General features: G+C 39.4%; 1 protein-coding gene and 1 long non-coding RNA gene across 9 annotated transcripts in view; one reads left to right on the plus strand and one right to left on the minus strand.

Moving 5' to 3' along the window:
• LOC136702112 (uncharacterized) overlaps positions 1 to 21,346 on the minus strand; it is a 269,541-nt gene that overhangs the window by 39,743 nt on the left and 208,452 nt on the right. The window lies entirely within an intron of this gene.
• On the plus strand, positions 12,640 to 13,936 carry LOC136701459 (trace amine-associated receptor 13c-like). The gene has a single exon (XM_066676009.1). The coding sequence runs from the start codon at positions 12,747 to 12,749 to the stop codon at positions 13,734 to 13,736; it is 990 nt and encodes a 329-aa protein (XP_066532106.1). The 5' UTR covers positions 12,640 to 12,746; the 3' UTR covers positions 13,737 to 13,936.

A 21,346-nucleotide genomic window follows, 5' to 3' on the forward strand; every position in this document is an offset into this window, starting at 1 on the left:
TGATGAATGTTTGTAGTTATTCATTTTTTAGTATATTATGTCATCACAGTGTTTCTGGATTAAACTGAAAACAGAACCCTGACCCTGCCACATCGGCCTTGAAGACAGTGCTGCCGTTTTCATTACCTTCTTTTAATGTAAAATTAAGAGTGGTACACTAACATAGATTTGTTACTTTTTTTTTCAAAATAAATTATATGTTTGCTTCTATTTGCACAGCACATGCTCAAGTTCATCCTGTATGCCCACATAACACTCTGTGCTCCCATTCATCTATTCAGCACAGTTAAAATTGGTCTCTGCTGCCCCTACTCTGATATTCAGCCTAAAGACAATGTTGAATCTAGCCAGAAATGTAAATAGGTTCACTACACTCTTCTCAACAAATTAAAATAAAAAGAGCAACAACAACGTGATTGGTCAATCTCCAGAAATATTTCTGATTAGCTGAGGACTTATCCCCGCAAAACTGCACTGAAAATGCAACCGTGAGCAAAGAATTGTTCACAATCACATAAAAACAAAAGCAAGTGCTGGAAAAATCAGAGCGCAAGCAGTGAAAATCTGACCAGTCACATGTACAGGTGCTGGACATAAAATTAGAATATCATGAAAAAGTTGATTTATTTAGGTAATTCCATTCAAAAAGTGAAACTTTTATATTATACTCATTCATTACTCACATACTGATATATTTCAAGTGTTTATTTCTTTTAATTTGATGATTATATCTGACAACTAATGAAAACCCCAAATTTAGTTTCTCAGAAAATAAGAATATTGTGGAAAAGGTTCAATACTGAAGACACCTGGTGCCACATTCTAATCAGCTTATTCACTCAAATCACCTCAAAGGCCTTTAAATGGTCTCTCAGTCTAGTTCTGTAGGCTCCACAATCATGGGGAAGACTGCTGACTGGACAGTTGTTCAAAAGACGGTCATTGACACCTTACATAAGCAGAGCAAGACACAAAAGTTCATTGTAAAGACTCTGGCTGTTCACAGAGCTCTGTGTCCAATCACATTAATAGAGAGGCGAAGGGAAGGAAAAGATGTGGTATAATAAAGTGTACAATCATTAGGGATAACCACACCCTGGAGACGATTGTGAAACAAAACCCATTCAAAATTGTGGGGGAGATTCACAAAGACTGGACTGCAGCTTGAGTCAGTGCTTCAAGAACCACCACACACAGATATATGCAAGACATGGGTTTCAGCGTCGCATTCCTTGTGTAAAGCCACTCTTGAACAAGAGACAGCATCAGAAGCTTCTCGCTTGCAAAAAGGACTGGACTGCTGCTGAGTGGTCCAAAGTTATGTTCTTTAATGAAAGCAAATTTTGCATTTCCTTTGGAAATCAAGGTCCCAGAGTCTGGAGGAAGAGCGGAGGAGCATAGAATCCACGTTGCTTGAGGTCCAGTGTAAAGTTTCCACAGTCAGTGATGGTTTGGGGTGCCATGTCATCTGCTGGTGTTGGTCCACTGTGTTTTCTGAGGTCCAAGGTCCAAGCAGCCATTTACCAGGATGTTTTAGAAAACTTCATGCTTCCTGCTGCTGATCAACTTTATGAAGATGCAGATTTCATTTTCCTACAGGACTTGGCACCTGCACACAGTGCCAAAGCTACCAGTACCTGGTTTAAGGACCATGGTATCCCTGTTCTTAATTGACCAGTAAACTCACCTGACCTTAACCCCATAGAAAATCTATAGGGTATTATGAAGAGAAAGATGCAGTACGCCAGACCCAACAATGAAGAAGAGCTGAAGGCCACTATCAGAGCAACCTGGGCTCTAATAACACCTGAGCAGTGTGTAACCCAGGTTATAAAAGCCTGATTTATTAAAAGAATATTTTATTATTAAAAGGGCACAAAAGTTGAGTTACACTGAAGCTGAAATTGAATATGAAGCATAATATAATAATTGAAATATTATAAATAAATAAAGACACAAATATGTGAGTAACAGAAACTTTATTCACTTAAAAAATAATTATTTTATATATTTTTGAGAATATTTAATTTGTTTAGTAGTACGTCACACACTACAGCCAATAAGGCGATTGACTACGTTGATAAGCGCGGGTAATTCTGCTGATCTGGACCCAGTTCTTTTTTTTGGGTCGAGCAGCCGTCGTGAGCAGAAGGCATCTGCAGAGGAAAGGAGAAGGATAGATTAGAATTTGGATTTGTGTGGTAGAAAGCTGCAGTGTTGCAAGTAAACCCTCTTTGGGCTAGATCACCGAGCTGGTGGACCTGGGAAGCCCTCCGTGGCGAAGAGGAGTTTTATTAGCTGGTTACACTGAGTTTTGCATCGGTGAGTTAATTTAGTAATTACTGCGCTAGCCGACTATGCTACGCTAACCATGCATTTTCATTAGGATTACGGTGATGCCTGTGCTTAAACGTGTCAATATAACTTTTTAAAATTCTTTATAGCTTATTTGAATGATTATTTTTTGGAGATATTTCAGCCTGTGTAACCACAGGCTGGCCTTTGTGAGCCCACGATAAGCGCGCCACAAATTTGCGCGCGTTGCGAAAATTTAACCCCTTGTGTGCCAAGCAGTGCATTTATCTTTATTTTCTCTGTACATAAATCTCAATTATTGTAAATATGTTCAATTAATTGGTCAAGAAGGTAAATATGTTGTGAGTATGTGTAGTTGAATGTGAATTATTATGTTTAAAGCTTATATGTGTTCATATAAAAACTTGATGTTGATGGAGTATTATGACCTATTATAGGTCAGGTTTTTTGGCTAGATTCAATTTGGACCCCCCTTTTCTACATTTGATGGCGAGCCTCCCTGGATCCCGACCCTGGAAGCTGTCCATAAGTGCTGTGGACAACTCTGCTCTGTGAAACCCCCTTCTTTTCTATTGTTGCTGAACTTTCACTACTCTCCAGTGTGGTAGGAGAAACACATACCTTTCCACAGACTGGACCTGTTTGCGCATACTCAGTTCCAACTGCCACCTGTGAAACAACCGGACATTAATTTCTCATATATACACACACAGAAAAAAAAAAGATATTTTGATATTAATAGATATTGGTGTATAAATAGATATATAAATATATATTTTCTTATTAATATACATATTTTCCTACCCGGGTAGTAGTATATAAATATTGATACAGATACAGTTATCCAATATATATATATGGTAATAACAGTAATATAAGGTGTATTATTTATATTGAATATCCTGCCTGTTTTTTGTATTTTATTTTATAATATTTTACTTACCTTTTTATTAAAAGGAGGCTAACCTCCAAATCTCAGAGCAGTGGTGCAGTGTCATCTCTTGCGTGGTGTTGTCCTTGGCTCCGTAGACGATCCTAGGTTTTTCTGATTGGCCCACAATATTATTTTATATTTCTTGTTAATTAATCCCAGATACTTACCTTTGGTATTTAGCGCTGGTATTTAAATATTGGAATCTAGCTAAGTCACTACTCTTTTCTAGCAATTCGCTACATAAAACTTGGCGAGCCAGCCAGGAGCCTAGTTACGTTAAATACTCACTCAAGAGCAACACTGCACAACTGTCTAATCAAACTAAGTGTTTCACATGCTAAAAATGGAGTTCATTGAACATAACAGTGTAAAAGTCCCTAATTCCGTGATAGTTAATGGATTAACTGGGTCAGACTGTGGTGGAGAGGTGTTGACGTTTCTGAAAGAACATGGTACAATAAATAGGACACTAAAAGTGGACGACGCTAGTTCCGAGCTACATTCGCAGGTAATTGTAGAATACAGTTCCGGTTCTGCTTTGCAGAGATTAGAACCCCTTCTACCCTACCGTTGTACACTCGCTGATAATACTGTGTGCTGTGTACGAGCACTAGCGGATGTTTACTCTCAGGGAGTGGGTAGTAAGATTACTCACACTTATGTAGGTGAGTTACAGAGAGTAGCTAAACTAAGTGGGAGGGATTTAGAAGCTATCCTACGAGAAGCCCTGGATCAGATAGGTGATATCATTGACACGCCTGATGTTGTCGAACTAAAAAATGACTCTCATCCTGCACCAAGCCCCGACCAAACATCAGAGCAAAACCAGTCTGAAATTTCGTCCCAAGCCGTGTTCGGATCTCACCTGAAACCTACCTCTGATGACAGCAGGAGCCATCATTCTGCACACTCCTTGTCACCTGCTAAGCAGAGAACAGTTCCATTGCTCGATTCTTCTACATTTAATCCACCTGAAGTGCAGAAAGTGATAGTGGAGCACATCGTGAGAAGCGAAGAAAAGTCTCCATTCGCTGGTTCAACCGTGAGATTGAGAACCTTTTCTGGAAAAGTTCCCAAGCCATATAGCGAGGTCGACTACGACACTTGGCGTTCTCAAGTTGGTCTGATGCTTAATGATTCATCAGTCCCTGATAGGGAAGTAACGCGTAGAATACATGAAAGTCTTCTGTCCCCCGCTGCTGACATAATCAAGCACATTAGTCCAGAGGCTGCAGCTACAATATATTTGGAGCTGTTGGATTCAGCCTATGGTACTGTGGAGGATGGAGAAGAGTTGTTTGCACAATTCATGAGCACTCTGCAAGATGCAGGAGAAAAACCATCAGCATACCTGCAACGTCTTCAGTCTGCACTGAGTCGAGCTGAAAGAGCAGGTGGAGTTAAGACTTGTGATATTAATCAGCAGCTCCTTAAGCAGTTTTGCAGAGGCTGCTGGAATGATAGTTTGCTAACAGACCTACAGCTAGAGCACAAGATAAAACACCCCTCACCGTTCGCTGAGTTGCTGCTACTACTGCGTACAGCTGAAAACAAGTATGAAGCTAAAGTTGCAAGAAGAAAACAGCACCTAGGCTTAGGAAGACAAAAAGCAGCAGTGCACTTACACACTATGTGCAACAGTAGTGTACTTCATGTTGAGCCAGATTCCAGTGAAATGAGCGAATTAAGAAAAGAACTAGCTCAGATTAAGAGCCAGTTAACTTCCATTTTGACACAGAAAAGTATAAGAAAAGCCAGTGTGAAGTCGGAATCTTCAACAGGAGAGCCACTGACACAACTTAGACCTACAAAACCTGACCATGCACAGAAGAAATATAAAAAACCTCAGGCTAAGAAACATACCAGTGAAAAGCCAAAGCCCTGGTATTGTTTCCGTTGCGGAGAAGATGGACACATCGTGGCTAATTGCGAGGCCGACGCGAATCCTGCTCTTGTTGCTGCCAAGAGAAAAGAGTTAAGAGAGAGACAAAGAGTATGGGAAGATGAACAGCACCCTTTAAACTGAAGCCAGTTTCTGTCATGGGACAGCCAGGAACTGAAGCTCATTCACGTCCCGCTATCAAGAAAGCTGAAAACCCACATACTCAACGAGCTTCACTAAAATGTGCACAAACAAAACAATCCTGCATTATACCTAAAGGACTGATAGGAACCAAGTGCACAGCTCGAGTAAAAATTGGAGAAACTCAGACAAATTGTCTACTGGATACTGGTTCCCAGGTGACCACAATCTCTCAATCATTCTCCAACCAACACTTACCAGCGCATAAGATAGAACCACTTGGTGACTTGTTGGAAGTGGAAGGAGCTAATGGGCAGATGGTACCTTACTTGGGATATGTAGATCTGAGTATCGCCTTTCCCAAAGAATTCGCCGGAGTGGAGGTGGAAGTGCCAACACTAGCCTTGGTTGTTCCAGACTTGAGTTCTGAAGCCCAACCCCAAGTCCTCATTGGCACGAACACTTTAGATGTTTTGTATACGACCATCACTGACAAGGTTGTGGAAAGACACTATCCTCATCGGTACGGTTATGAAGCTGTATTAAAAATTCTCAGAGCAAGACATAAACAACAACAACATCTCACTCATGGGTTAGTCAAACTCCACAGTAAGGACCCGCAAGTCATTCCTGCTGGAGAAAATGTGGTTTTGGAGGGTTGTATTCTAGTCAACAAACAGACATCAGGAACTATGGCTGTTTTAGAGCACCCCACCTGTTCCACCTTGCCTGGGGGACTGTTGGTAAAGCCCTGTTTGGTGAGCATCCCTGCTAAGCTACCCCGAAAAGTTCCTGTGATGTTAAAAAATGAGTCTGGGCATGATATAGTGATGCCCCAGAAATGCATCATTGCAGAACTTAACGCTGTTCAGGCTTTACTACCCCAGTCATCCAATTCAGCTGAGTATGTACCAGTCAACCCTGGATTGAGTTTTAACTTTGAAGATTCTCCCATTTCTATTGAATGGAAAGAGCGTGTCACTCAGAAGTTGAACAACATGCCTGAAGTCTTTGCACAAAATGACCTGGATTATGGGAGAGCCAATAGAGTCAAACATCACATAACACTCTCTGATGAAACTCCATTCAAGCATCGAGCTCGACCTATTCACCCGCAAGACCTAGAAGCTGTTCGCAACCATCTGCAAGAGCTGCTGCAGGCTGGTATAATCAGAGAGTCTGAATCTTCTTTTTCATCTCCCATAGTAGTTGTACGCAAGAAAAATGGAGATGTGCGATTATGCATAGACTACAGGAAGCTGAACCTTCAAACAGTTAAAGACGCTTATGCTCTTCCAAACTTAGAGGAGACCTTTTCCACGCTCACAGGATCAAAATGGTTCTCTGTGTTAGACTTGAAATCAGGGTACTACCAAATTGAAGTTGAAGAAACTGATAAACCCAAGACTGCATTCGTGTGTCCCCTTGGATTTTGGGAATTCAATCGTATGCCACAAGGAATCACAAATGCGCCAAGCACATTTCAACGCTTGATGGAAAAATGTATGAGTGGCATTAACCTGAGAGAAGTCCTTGTATTCCTTGACGACTTGATTGTTTTCTCCAAGACCTTAGAAGAGCACGAAGCAAGGCTACTAAAAGTTTTGAATCGTCTCAAAGATTATGGTTTGAAGCTTTCTCCAACTAAATGTAAGTTTTTTCAAACTTCTGTTCGATACTTGGGTCACATCGTTTCCCAAAATGGAGTTGAGACAGACCCTAACAAAGTAGAAGCCCTAAAAACATGGCCAAGACCCAAAGGGTTAAAAGAACTGAGATCTTTTCTTGGTTTTTCAGGCTACTACAGGCGTTTCATTAAAAATTACTCAAGGATTGTCAAACCACTCACAGACCTAACTGTTGGATACCCACCTTTGAGGAGGAGTAACCAACCCAAGAAAGAACAAAAACAGTATCATGATCCGAAACAGCCGTTTGGTAGTCGCTGGACTCCTGAGTGCGAACAGTCATTCCAGGTCATCATTGAAAACCTCACCTCAGCACCTGTCCTAGGGTTTGCGGACCCCCAGCTTCCATATGTTCTCCATACTGATGCCAGTACTACTGGAGTGGGGGCAGCTCTGTACCAAGAGCAAGAAGGCAAAATGAGGGTTATAGCCTATGCAAGTAGAGGGTTGTCAAGAAGTGAATCTAAGTACCCTGCACATAAGCTTGAGTTTTTGGCGCTGAAGTGGGCAGTCACAGAAAAATTCAGTGACTATTTGTATGGGAGTCCATTTACTGTTGTGACTGATAGTAACCCATTAACATATATTCTCACTACTGCCAAGATGGATGCCACAAGTTACCGGTGGCTAGCCTCGCTGTCAACTTTCGACTTCAAGCTGAAGTACAGGGCTGGGAAGCAAAATGCAGATGCTGATGGTCTTTCTAGAAGGCCCCATGGTGAACTGACCAATGACGCTGTTTCCCGAAAAGAACAGGAACGAATCTACCAGTTTGCTAATACTCACCTGGAAGATTCAGATGTCTATATGGGCCAAGATGTTGTCAAAGCTGTCTGTGAAAAGCATTTTGTCAGACGTACTTTGGATGAATGTCAGCACGACAATGACACTGTGGCACAGATACATTCTCTAGTTGTTTCTTCAGATTCTATCCCGGATTGTTTCATCAACGAAGAACAAAGTGGGCTACCTATAATTACACAAATGTCTGAGGAAGAGATTCAGAAACAACAAAAGGCTGATCCATGTTTAAGGGAAGTCATCCACCAGATGGAGACAGGAGAGACAATTCCTCCAATGGTCAGAGAAGAGCTGCCACAAATCACCCATTTCCTGAAACAGTGGAAAAAGCTAAGATTGCACAACAAGATCTTATATCGTCAGCGCTTGGATGGGGAGAACCCTACTTACCAAATGGTCTTACCTGAGTCGTTACGAGCTGTTGTTCTCAAAAGTCTACATGATGACATGGGTCATATGGGAATGGAGCGGACACTTAACCTGGTAAGGTCTAGATTCTATTGGCCAAAGATGTCTGAGGATGTTGAAAGAAAAGTCAAGACCTGTGACAGATGCGTCCGAAGGAAGACACTACCAGAGAAAGCAGCACCCCTGATGAACATCACTTCGACCAGACCACTTGAACTTTTATGCATGGACTTCCTATCCATAGAGCCCGACCGAAGCAACACCAAGGATATTCTCGTGATTACAGACCATTTCACGAAGTATGCTGTAGCAATTCCCACACCAAACCAAAAAGCCCAAACTGTTGCAAAATGCCTCTGGGAAAACTTCATAATTCATTATGGCATCCCTGAATGTCTACACAGTGATCAAGGTACAGACTTTGAATCACATGTCATTAAGGAATTATGTCAGATTATGGGAATCCGCAAGTCACGTACTACGCCATATCACCCCCGTGGGAATCCAGTCGAACGCTTTAACCGAACTCTGTTAAATCTCCTTGGCGTTCTTAACGAGGAAGACAAGTCAAAGTGGAAGCAGTTTGTCAAACCTTTGGTGCACGCATACAACTGCACAAAGAATGATGTGACTGGGTATAGCCCATATGAATTAATGTTTGGAAGACAGCCAAAACTACCTGTAGACCTAGCATTCGGCTTACCTCTGAGAGATAAGCGTTATAAGTCACATTCTCAGTACGTCCAAGATCTCAAGTCACATCTCGACGAAAGCTTCAAATTAGCCAAGCAAGGGGCAGACAAAATTGCAAAAGCTAACAAGACCAGATTTGACCGGCATGTCACAGCCTCTAGACTAGAAGTTGGTGACAGAGTCCTTGTAAGGGCAGTCAGACTCCGTGGAAAGCACAAACTTGCTGATAAGTGGGAGCCAGACATCCACATAGTGGTTAAACAGGCTGAAAACTTTCCAGTCTACACAGTCAAGCCGGAGACTAAAGAAGGTCCGCTGAGAACTTTGCACAGAGATTTGCTACTCCCTTGTAATTTCTTGCCAGAAACTGCTCCAGAACCAACTATTTCACAACCTTCACGAAAGCCCAGAACACGACAATCTGTGGAACAAGAATCAGTATACCAAGATTGGGCTTTTGATGATGAACACCCATACCAGAGAATCACAGTGCGACCAGTAGTCAGACCCACCAGTTTCACTACTATCTATGAAGTACCTATGAGAAGAGAAACAATAGACAACCTGTCTGCAAAAGACTTACCTGAAGGGAACTTACCTGAAAAAGCCGTATCTGCAAATGACTTACCTAATACTACTGATGACAACTTGGATGTCAGTGCACATAGAAGTGGAAAAAGTAAAGAAATCAGTGCTGAAAGCCTGTCAGTACACCTGCCAGTAGCATCCAAACCTGCAAGCATTGAGTCTGTTGACATACCTGTAATGTCACCTGAATCCTTTACTGAGTCAGAGGTTGAGAAAGACAAAGATTCAAGTACCCAAGTGGGAGCTGAAAGACAAACCCAAGATGCTCTGCCTGGAGTTGAACAGAGCAAATTGAGTGAAGACACTGGCTCTGGTGAACCAGATTGTGTCAGACGGTCTAACCGTAAAAGGGAGCAACCTGAGCGCCTGCACTATGCTCAGTTTGGAAACCCAATGGTCTCCATTGTTCAGTCCTTATTCCATGGCCTGAGCACAGCTTTCACTGAAGCTTTGAGAGATAGTCCAGAACCTGATTACTTACCTCATCCCCATACCAAACCTATTACTGTACAGCCATACAGATGCACAGGGACGTGCATATGTTCAAGCGGGGAGGGTGTAACCCAGGTTATAAAAGCCTGATTTATTAAAAGAATATTTTATTATTAAAAGGGCACAAAAGTTGAGTTACACTGAAGCTGAAATTGAATATGAAGCATAATATAATAATTGAAATATTATAAATAAATAAAGACACAAATATGTGAGTAACAGAAACTTTATTCACTTAAAAAATAATTATTTTATATATTTTTGAGAATATTTAATTTGTTTAGTAGTACGTCACACACTACAGCCAATAAGGCGATTGACTACGTTGATAAGCGCGGGTAATTCTGCTGATCTGGACCCAGTTCTTTTTTTTGGGTCGAGCAGCCGTCGTGAGCAGAAGGCATCTGCAGAGGAAAGGAGAAGGATAGATTAGAATTTGGATTTGTGTGGTAGAAAGCTGCAGTGTTGCAAGTAAACCCTCTTTGGGCTAGATCACCGAGCTGGTGGACCTGGGAAGCCCTCCGTGGCGAAGAGGAGTTTTATTAGCTGGTTACACTGAGTTTTGCATCGGTGAGTTAATTTAGTAATTACTGCGCTAGCCGACTATGCTACGCTAACCATGCATTTTCATTAGGATTACGGTGATGCCTGTGCTTAAACGTGTCAATATAACTTTTTAAAATTCTTTATAGCTTATTTGAATGATTATTTTTTGGAGATATTTCAGCCTGTGTAACCACAGGCTGGCCTTTGTGAGCCCACGATAAGCGCGCCACAAATTTGCGCGCGTTGCGAAAATTTAACCCCTTGTGTGCCAAGCAGTGCATTTATCTTTATTTTCTCTGTACATAAATCTCAATTATTGTAAATATGTTCAATTAATTGGTCAAGAAGGTAAATATGTTGTGAGTATGTGTAGTTGAATGTGAATTATTATGTTTAAAGCTTATATGTGTTCATATAAAAACTTGATGTTGATGGAGTATTATGACCTATTATAGGTCAGGTTTTTTGGCTAGATTCAATTTGGACCCCCCTTTTCTACATTTGATGGCGAGCCTCCCTGGATCCCGACCCTGGAAGCTGTCCATAAGTGCTGTGGACAACTCTGCTCTGTGAAACCCCCTTCTTTTCTATTGTTGCTGAACTTTCACTACTCTCCAGTGTGGTAGGAGAAACACATACCTTTCCACAGACTGGACCTGTTTGCGCATACTCAGTTCCAACTGCCACCTGTGAAACAACCGGACATTAATTTCTCATATATACACACACAGAAAAAAAAAAGATATTTTGATATTAATAGATATTGGTGTATAAATAGATATATAAATATATATTTTCTTATTAATATACATATTTTCCTACCCGGGTAGTAGTATATAAATATTGATACAGATACAGTTATCCAATATATATATATGGTAATAACAGTAATATAAGGTGTATTATTTATATTGAATATCCTGCCTGTTTTTTGTATTTTATTTTATAATATTTTACTTACCTTTTTATTAAAAGGAGGCTAACCTCCAAATCTCAGAGCAGTGGTGCAGTGTCATCTCTTGCGTGGTGTTGTCCTTGGCTCCGTAGACGATCCTAGGTTTTTCTGATTGGCCCACAATATTATTTTATATTTCTTGTTAATTAATCCCAGATACTTACCTTTGGTATTTAGCGCTGGTATTTAAATATTGGAATCTAGCTAAGTCACTACTCTTTTCTAGCAATTCGCTACAAGTGCCACAGACTGATCGGCTCCATGCCACGCCGCATTGCTGCACTAATTCAGGCAAAAGGAGCCCCAACTAAGTACTAAGTGCCGTACATGCTCATACTTTTCACTTGGCCAGCGTTTCTAAAAATCCTTTTTTTGTATTGGTCTTAAGAAATATTCTAATTTTCTGAGATTTTGGGTTTTCAGTAGTTGTCAGTTATAATCATCAAATTAAAAGAAATAAAGACTTGAAATATATCAGTCTGTGTGTAATGAATGAGCACTATATACAAGTTTCACTTTTTGAATGGAATTACTGAAATAAACCAACTTTTTCAGGATATTTTAATTTTATGACCATTTTATTTAATTACATTTATTTATTGCCAGTAAAGTGCTGAAAACAACATCCATATCATGTTTGTTGAATAGAAAGTTTTTTGAGATGGGAGCCGATTTTTTTAAGAACTACACACTATCATCTTAGCGTCAATATTTGAATGTGTGTATTTACAGAATTTGTAAAACATCAATGACATTTTCAGGGTCTAACCAAAATGAAGACTGATCTTTCTTCCTTACACCTGTCCAGAGAGTTTCGCAACTAGTATAGAATATAGAATATAGAATATTCATGTTCATACAGGTAGTTGAAATAACCCTTTTAAAGGTGTGTGGAAATTAGCTTGTTATTAATTCTGTTGGCCACTTTAAGAAGCTAAATAATTTGGTGAAAAAGTGAACACAAATTTGGAAAAACTTGACTAGGGTAAACCTGGACTAAGGCCAAAGCCATAAATTAAATTTGATATAGAATTTACACTGGAAACACATTTTTAAGTCAGTCTTAAAGCTTTTTTGCATTAATGGATACTGAAAAATGCTCTTCCTTATGCTCCACCTATTTAATGAATATGTATATATCTGCCTCCATCATAATTTCATGAGCAAATTCTCCATCATATAAATATTAGCCCTGATGCCTGTTCATCTACAAACTCGTCAGTTCATGCATATGACCTACTGACCAGCAGACTCCAGGATATTATTTTTTTGTCTGATAACACGTTAAATACCTGCTGATCCATGAATATTACCCAGATTAACAAAACTGATCACTGTCTGCTCTTTCACTGTCCAGAGAGATCTGTATCTACTGCAGTGTATGTGTTGTTGTATGTATCTGCAGCTGCTGTAGTTCTGTTAACAGTGTGTGGAAACCTGCTCATCATCATCTCTGTCTGTCACTTCAAGCAGCTCCACACTCCGACTAACATGCTTATCCTCTCTCTGGCTGTGTCTGACTTTCTGGTCGGACTTCTGGTGATTCCAATAGCAATAATATTTATGATAGAATCCTGCTGGATTTTTTATGTAATTTCCTGTTTGTGTTACATATATATCTCATATTTTCTCGCAGCCACATCGATATTTAATGTTGCACTGATAGCAGTCGATCGATATGTTGCTCTCTCTAACCCATTTCTCTACACTAAATCAGTCTCTGTGAACACAATGTGTTTGGTTGTTGTATCTAACTGGGTGTTGTTGCTATTATATCACATAGCACTGCTGTATTTCAATGGACGCTACACCAATCTAGTCCTGTGTCCTGGAAACTGCTTTTTGGTGTTAGATAATATCTGGTATTTATTTGAGGTCCTTTTAAAATTTGTTGTTTTATTTACTGTTATAACTGTATTGTATATTCTAGTTTTTGTTATTGCAAGAAAACATGCCAGTGCTATCAGAGATCTTAACATTAAGACCAAGACTCGGACGTCAAGACACACAACTGACTCTATGAAATCAGAGAGAAAAGCAGCAAGAGTACTTGGTATTTTAGTGTTTGTGTTCTTGGCGTGTATGTTTCCATGTTCTGTTTATGCTGTATTAGGTAGTGTTATACAGTTTCAAATGGGGACATTTCAAATTTTAGCCATGCTGGTTTATCTGAATTCTACCATTAATCCAGTAATTTATGCTTTGTTTTACCCATGGTTTAGGAGGTGTGTTAAACTGACTTTAACACTTCAGATATTCAACACCAGTTCTTCATTAATAAATGTTTTATAATTCATAAAAAAACACAAGCCACACTGGCACCTGTAACTATTCCTATATTGTAAAGACGCCTACTGGAATACACAGTAATATCATGTTTCTAAAATTAAATTTTGCAGTTTAAAAGGACTAAAAGTGCCTTGGGTGGATACTAAAAGCAAAGTGCTATAATTTTTATGATCTTATCTGATTGCAAGTACTCATTAATCCAAACTCAATCATACTCCAGAATGCATGCAGCCTGCTCTGCTTTGATCTCCAAACATCCAAAAATAATCTATCAATAAATACAGAAGAATTCAAGACTTCCATTGTCCTCCAGACATCACAAATGCTTTTCTGCCCGAGAGTAACTTATTTGTATCAGATAAATAATAAGGCTATTTTAGTTTTTACTGGGACACTTTTGAAACAATATAGATTTATCAGTGCAGAGGTTCCAAAACACACTGCCACAGAACAACTGTCAGTTATCACAAGAGGAATTAGCATCATAATCTCTGAACTTCAGTTTTCAAAATATTACCTATACATTTTCACAACTAACTGATTTAATTATTTAAGCATTTAAGGTAACTACATGTAGTTATATACGATTATATACACTGTGTCGCTGCAGGTAGTGTTTCTATCACATTTAACCTTTTAACATTTCAGATATTCAACACTAGTTCTTCATTAATAAATGTTTTATAATATTCATATAATTCAAAATATGATACTGACCACACTGGCAACTGCAACTATCCCTATATTGTAAACATGCCTACTAGAATCCGTAGTACTCTGTCCAAAATGAGATTTTCTAGTTTTCTAGGGCTAAAATGGTTCAGGTAGATATTTTATGCAAAGTGTTAGAATGTATTTACCTCATCTGGTTGCATGTACACATCAATCCAAATACAATTAAAGTTCAAAATGTAATAAAGTCTGCTCTGCTTTGATCTCTATAAAAAATAAGGTAAACTGTCTTTCAGTACAGAAGAATTAACTACTTTAATATTTCCTAGATGTAATAAATCCTAGTACATGAGAGAAACATATTTGTATCAGATCAATAATTAAACCGTTTTCTTAAAGTTTTTACTGACAGTTTTGAAAAATGTCATTGATTTATTTAGGCAGAGATTCACAGATCAACTGCAACCTCCTCAAGGGGCATTAGCAGCATAAACTCTGAACTTCACTATTTCAAAATATTACCATTATCATTTCATTAGATATTTTACAAGTACAGCATTCACGTTAAATGTATGTAGTTATTTGTTTATCCGTGTCACATCTGTGTTTTTTAATTAAATTGAAGACAACCCTGAGATCGCGGGTACAAGCGGCTGAAATGAGTTTTCTCCGCAGGATGTCTGGACTCTCCCTTAGAGACAGGGTTAGGAGCTCGGACATCCGGGAGAGACTCGGAGTGGAGCCGCTGCTCCTCCACGTCGAGAGGAGTCAGCTGAGATGGTTCGGGCATCTGGTTCGGATGCCTCCTGGACGCCTTCCTGGAGAGGTGTTCCGGGCATGTCCAACGGGGAGGAGGCCCCGGGGCAGACCAAGAACACGCTGGAGAGACTATATGTCTCGACTGGCCTGGGAACGCCTCGGTATACCCCCGGAGGAGCTAGAGTCGGTGGCTGGGGAGAGGGAGGTCTGGGTTTCTTTGCTCCGACTGCTTCCCCCGCGACCCGGACCCGGATAATGGATGGATGGAATGGATGGACAACCCTGAGCCTTCAACAATGGTCCTTATTGGGGACGTACACCATTTTAATCTTTATAACATTCTGATGATGTTTCCTCACCATTTGTTGCTCTCCACACTGTTTAAGTGCTCAAAACTAGTCTAATGTGTTTACAAAGCCCCAGTGTCTGTAAATGGTTAAAAAACAGTGTCACAGTCCAGTATGCTAGGTTTCGCTCTCTCTTGCAGAGAAAGTATCTGGAGTATTTTAGACAATGAAAAGGAATAAAACTAAACTAAAACTAAAAACTTGAGTTACAAGTGAGTTTCTATTGTAATTCAAACAGTGAATAAAAACTTACAAGTTACACTTCCGCCAAAAGATTTAATTGCCTCACAATTTAAAACATAAGTGCACACTTCATATGGCACTAACAGAGATCTATTGCTCGCTGATTAACAAGGTGCTTGTCAGATTTGCTCAGGGACCTGAGTCTAAGGACAATGTTAAATCAGGCCACTAATGTATGTTCACTGCACTCTTCTCATCCAAAAAATAAGAAGAGCTGCAGTAACAATTTAACTGGTTTAACTACACAAATATTTCTGATTGTCTATATACTATATACTAAATTGTTTGGTTGGTTTGATCAGTTTCAGGGCTGTGTTTTATGGTCAATGACGTTTGAATGTTGAAATTGCCCTGTGGCTGGCTGGTATGCCTCAGAAAGTAGTTAGGTTTTGTCTTTGGTAAGCAATGTGGTTTTTCGCAAGTTTGCATACGCCAGGTGCAATACACACGTAAACAGTAGGGAGCAGTGCATGTGATTAACTGCATCACAATGGCTACAATTACCCACATCTCCCTCTGGTCTGCCTTTTAGTGGACGCCTCCAGTTACAAGCATAGTACATAGGCAAGTAAGTGAACAGTTACGTTCACAACGCAAACAGTTGCCTATACAAATGCAGGGCCAAACAGCAAATATATTTCTAGACATAGCTAGAGGTGGAGTGTAATCTACCTGGGCCATGTACTCAAAGCTTTTAAACTAGCAGTTATTAAAACCTATAATTAAGAAACCAAATCTTGAAGCTACCACACTGTCTAATTACAGGCCTATTTCTAATCTGCCATTTCTATTCAAGATCTTAGAAATAGAGACAGCTTTAGTCAAGATAACAAACGATCATCTTCTTGACTCTGATCAAGGCCATAAATCCGTGTTGGTGCTTCTTGACCTCAGCGCAGCTTTCGATACAATAGACCACAATATTCTCCTAGAAAGGTTAGAAAATATGGTTGAAATTACAGGGATAGTCCTATTATGGTTCAAATCTTACTTAATGGAACGCTATCAATTCATAAAAGTAAACAATTTATCTTCAAATTAAATCTCACTGACTTTCCAGTTAAACCCGGTTCAGCAGCAAAAAATCTTGGCGTTATAATTGATCCGAATTTATCATTTGATCAGCACATAGGCAGCATCACAAGGACAGCTTTTTTCTCAACATCGTCAAGATTAGAAATGCCTTATCCCTGCAGGACGCAGAAACATTAGTACATGACTTTGTTATTTCAAGGCTTGACTATTGTAACGCACTACTGTCAGGATGCACCAGCAGAAATTTAACTAAATTCTACATGGGCTCGCTCCTGAATACCTTCAAGATACTATTTCCTATTATGAGCCTCTATGATTACTCAGATCACAGAGTACTGGATTTTTAATAGTTCTCAGAATTCAGAAGGCCTCAGCTTAGGGAAGAGCTTTATTTTATAAAACCCACCAACTCTGGAATGATCTTCCAGAAAATGTTCAGGACTCAGACACAATCTTCAAATCTAGGCTAAAAACTAATTTGTTTAGTTTAGCTTTTGGTAATTAATGCTCCCCCATATATAAAGGCAGCAGATCCAGGGGTCCATGGGGACAGGAAATTATAGAAAACTGAGACGCTGGTGTCATCCCAACGCTTCACGTGATCACTCAGATTTGTTGATGATGGAATGGAGGGATGCCCATGTCTATGTGTCCTTCTGGTTCTCTCCTTTTAGTTAAAGCTGTCATAGTCAGATCTGCCGGAGTCATTAGCCACACTCTGGAAATGTTCACATTTTCTGCTTGACAAACACCACACAGATTAAAACTAATTCCATCCCTTTACCTTTTTCTGAGTAAACGACCGCCCAGCTGTCACTGGACACTGATCCATGCTTCAGACCAGTTGCCCACACTCCAGCCACCACCAAGTGCCTTGAAGCTGCCCCTACACTAAAGTTTTCACGGACTCCTAACTATTATTACCAGTAGATTGACCACAGGAGGATAGGTCACCACTTGTGAGCCTTGGATCCTCCCAATGTTTCTTCCTCAGCTGAGGGAGTTTTTCCTTACCACTGTCGCCCTTGGCTTGCTCACCTAGGGATTTTTACATTCTTTGCATTTTTACATTTCATGTCAAAACTTTGTCCAAAACCAAAATTCTGTGAAGCTGCTTTGTGACATCAGTTGTAAAAAGTGCTATACAAATAAATTTGATTTGATTTAATATAGCCCTCAGCTGATCTCTTTCCTCAGAGTTTGGAAATCTCAATTTTTTTGTGTGGGTATATTCTAATGTTTTTTCTGTGTTTGCTGTTGCATGATCCATGTCTGAGAAAAAGGGAGTTGATGTTGAGAGTTCAGTTATCCCACTTTGTGATACTTTTATATTAATAGGGGATTTGGCTTTTACAGGTATTGGTAATGAACAATTTTTAATTTGAACAGAAGACCTGATATTTTCTCTTCTCTTTGAAAAGGTTGTTTAAGAGAAATCAGTTAATGGCCTGTCTTGTGGTTACTTAGATAGTAATGGAGTTTTGTCTAGTAGATGTCTAGGCAGGGTAGTTGGAGTAGGGTGTATTAAGTGGTAGTTCCAGTGTATTACTGGCCTGACATTTTGCAGTTAGCACATGATCACTGTCTTACTGGTTATTTAGGAAAAAGGAAGACAATAAATTGTATGCTGAGACTTATTTTTTGGACCTGATGTCAGAGAGTGGACAGAATTGTTGTTCATGTGAGATTCTTCAAGTTGTTCGTAAACCGAACCAGAAAATCCCTGTAGCTCCATTTTATACTATTCCTTTGAAAAACAATTTGAGAGCATTCTAACTGATTTTGTTGGATTTCTTCCTCACTCTAAATCCTGAAAAGAGAATTTTACTTTGAAGTGTGTTTATACCTGTTTACCAGATTCTGTTCCTTAGCTTATAGTGACTGTTACTGTAATTTCTAAAGTTTTTACAACATTTGTTTTGCCAAGGGTGGTCCTGTCTGACCAAGGGATGAATTTTATATATTGTTTATTTTTTCAGGTGTTGAAGCAGTTGTTCTTTGAACATTGTGTTCCGTCAAACTCCTAGTCAGTGCTGCAAGCATACTATAAGGAGTTTGAGAAAGACTAGGATGAGGGAATTCTGCTGAGCTTGTTTATGGCCATTCAGTGGCAGGAGCTTTGAAATTATTAAAAGAGAAATGGCTAGCTACCCCATCATGTCCTATTAATCTGCTCGTTTGTTTTTAATTTTCAGGCTTAGCAGAGCATGTGATTTGGAAAAAAATTTGGAAAATCTGGAAGCAACTCAAATGAAACACTGTTAAGATAAGAAGGCCAAACAATATTTATAAACCAGGAGATCAAGTACATCTTTTTTCCTTCCTCACTCTGCTTTACAGGCTTAGTTTGGTGAGCCATATGTGGATGATCTTCATGCTGGTGCATGTGATTAATGAAGATTCCAGATCGTAAACATAAAATCCCAATGTTTGTGTCATGTATATTTGCTGAAACCCTATCACAGGGGTCGGCAACCCGCGGCTCTTTGATCCCTCTTATGCGGCTCAGCTTTTGAAAATATTTAATTAAAATTTATTTTATTTTGGTTCGTTCATTTTCAAAATGTAATTCTATGACGATTATGGCGATCTTGGAACATCTAAAATATTTTAATATCTAAAATATTTTTGTCGCTCTTAATACACGTCACAACTTCCAATGTGCGACACCCGCCAGTGTGCGGTTTCTTGAACTTTTTGACAGCTGACTGCACGGTGCCAGTAAAATAATGATGGCATGCATAATTTAAATTCAGCGTTTTTTTTCCCATTACTACAAGGACTCAAATAGACATTGAGTATTTTACTTAACCGTCAACCCTTCTTTTTTTCGGAGTTAAAAATGTTTTTTCTTTTTTCATTACTACAAAGACTTAAATAGACATTGAGTATTTTACTTAACCGTCAACCCAACATCTTTTTTCCTGAGTTAAAAATGTTTTGTTGCATGAAGAAAAGTTATTTCATTTTCTCTGCAGTCGTTCATTGATTTCATAAATGTAACACAGTATAGTTTGTTTATACATAGCACAAAGGCAAAAAACCCTGTTATGTGCAGTGTTATTTCATTTAAAATTTCAAAAGGGTTTTGTTGCTCCCAGTGTTTACTGTGTGAAATGGGTCCAAATGGCTCTTTGAGTGGTAAAGGTTGCCGATCCCTGCCCTATCATGTTTGAGGAGCTTCCATATCTCTAGTGGTTAAGCCTGTGGCTACTGTGAAGGCTTAATCTTGCTCAGCTGTGAGTATTGCTGAGTTTGAACCTGGTGTCCCAGTGGTTGCTAGCATGGAGATTAGATATCGCAGAGCCTAGCTCTAGTTCATGGAACACTCTGTGTTAACTAGTTGATAAACCTGATGGGTCATTCTAATTCATTACTGACAGTGGAAAAGTGAATGCTGTCACTAAACCTGACTCTATTCCTCTCCATCATTTAGATCACTGCATTGACTGGTTTGGTACTGCAGCCCTTATGACCAATTAGGACATTTTCAGTGTTCCAGCATTTGGTGAACATGGTGCTGAAAGGGATAAAAAAAAAAGTTGTTGTGAGGCTTACCTAGACGATTCTTTGATAAATATCTCTTCTTGGTCTTAGCATTTAGCTTATCTTTAAGATATTTGCCGTTTCTGTCAGCTGGGACTACATATCAAGGAAGCATGTTGGTGTTGCAACCTGAGGACTCTGCTGCTGTGTTGACCTGGTGGTCCATTTCCAGCTACTGGCCTGCTGAAACTGCTACTATTTACAATGACTGTCAATATCGGGACCCATTTTAACCAAGTGGCTTGGTGCTGCTCATTGGCTTCTATTTTTTCTAGTTTGGGAGATTTTTAGGGTTCAAGCACCCTAGTGCGTAGAACCCTATTATTCTTTTTCCGAAATAAATGAATCTGCAGAAGAAACCGTAACAGCTATAGAAACCAAAATTGGTGGGTACATTTAGTTTGTGTGCATCTCAGTGGACAAAATATTTTGAAACATGTTAACATGTTGGCCACCATATGCAAATTAACCTCTCCCATCATTTGCATATTTTACTCAAATTGAACGAAACCTCAAAATTTTATTACAATTGAGATTCTGGGGTAACATGTCAAAGATGGCCCATGAAGTCCTATCGGGGGCACTGTAATAGCTAGTTAGCTGTTTCTCAGCACCCGAATATCGGATAAAGCTGTCGTTTTGCATGCTGCTTCTATGCGTGATGCAATAAGTGGGAAATTATGAACGTCACAATACGCACAAAACTGTTGTCGTTGGCCAATCAGATTTCAGTAGCTGTTTGACAGGCTTAACATTGGCCAATCGTTATTTTGAATGGTATGTCCATGGAGGCACTTACTATGTACCTACAAAATTTCATGTTGATAGCCAATAGGGGGCACCATTAAATTTTTTTACATGAAAATATGGAATATCTCAGTGAAAATGTAACATATTGTGATGGAATTTAAAGTATAATATACACTCCAGAATGTCTCACAACATTGCAATTACATGTGTTGTCAAAAAGTACATGTATGTTTCTTAGTGTTCAGTTATTTGAAAACGGAG

The sequence above is a fragment of the Hoplias malabaricus genome, chromosome 7, assembly GCF_029633855.1.
Source record: "Hoplias malabaricus isolate fHopMal1 chromosome 7, fHopMal1.hap1, whole genome shotgun sequence".
NCBI classification, from domain to species: domain Eukaryota; kingdom Metazoa; phylum Chordata; class Actinopteri; order Characiformes; family Erythrinidae; genus Hoplias; species Hoplias malabaricus.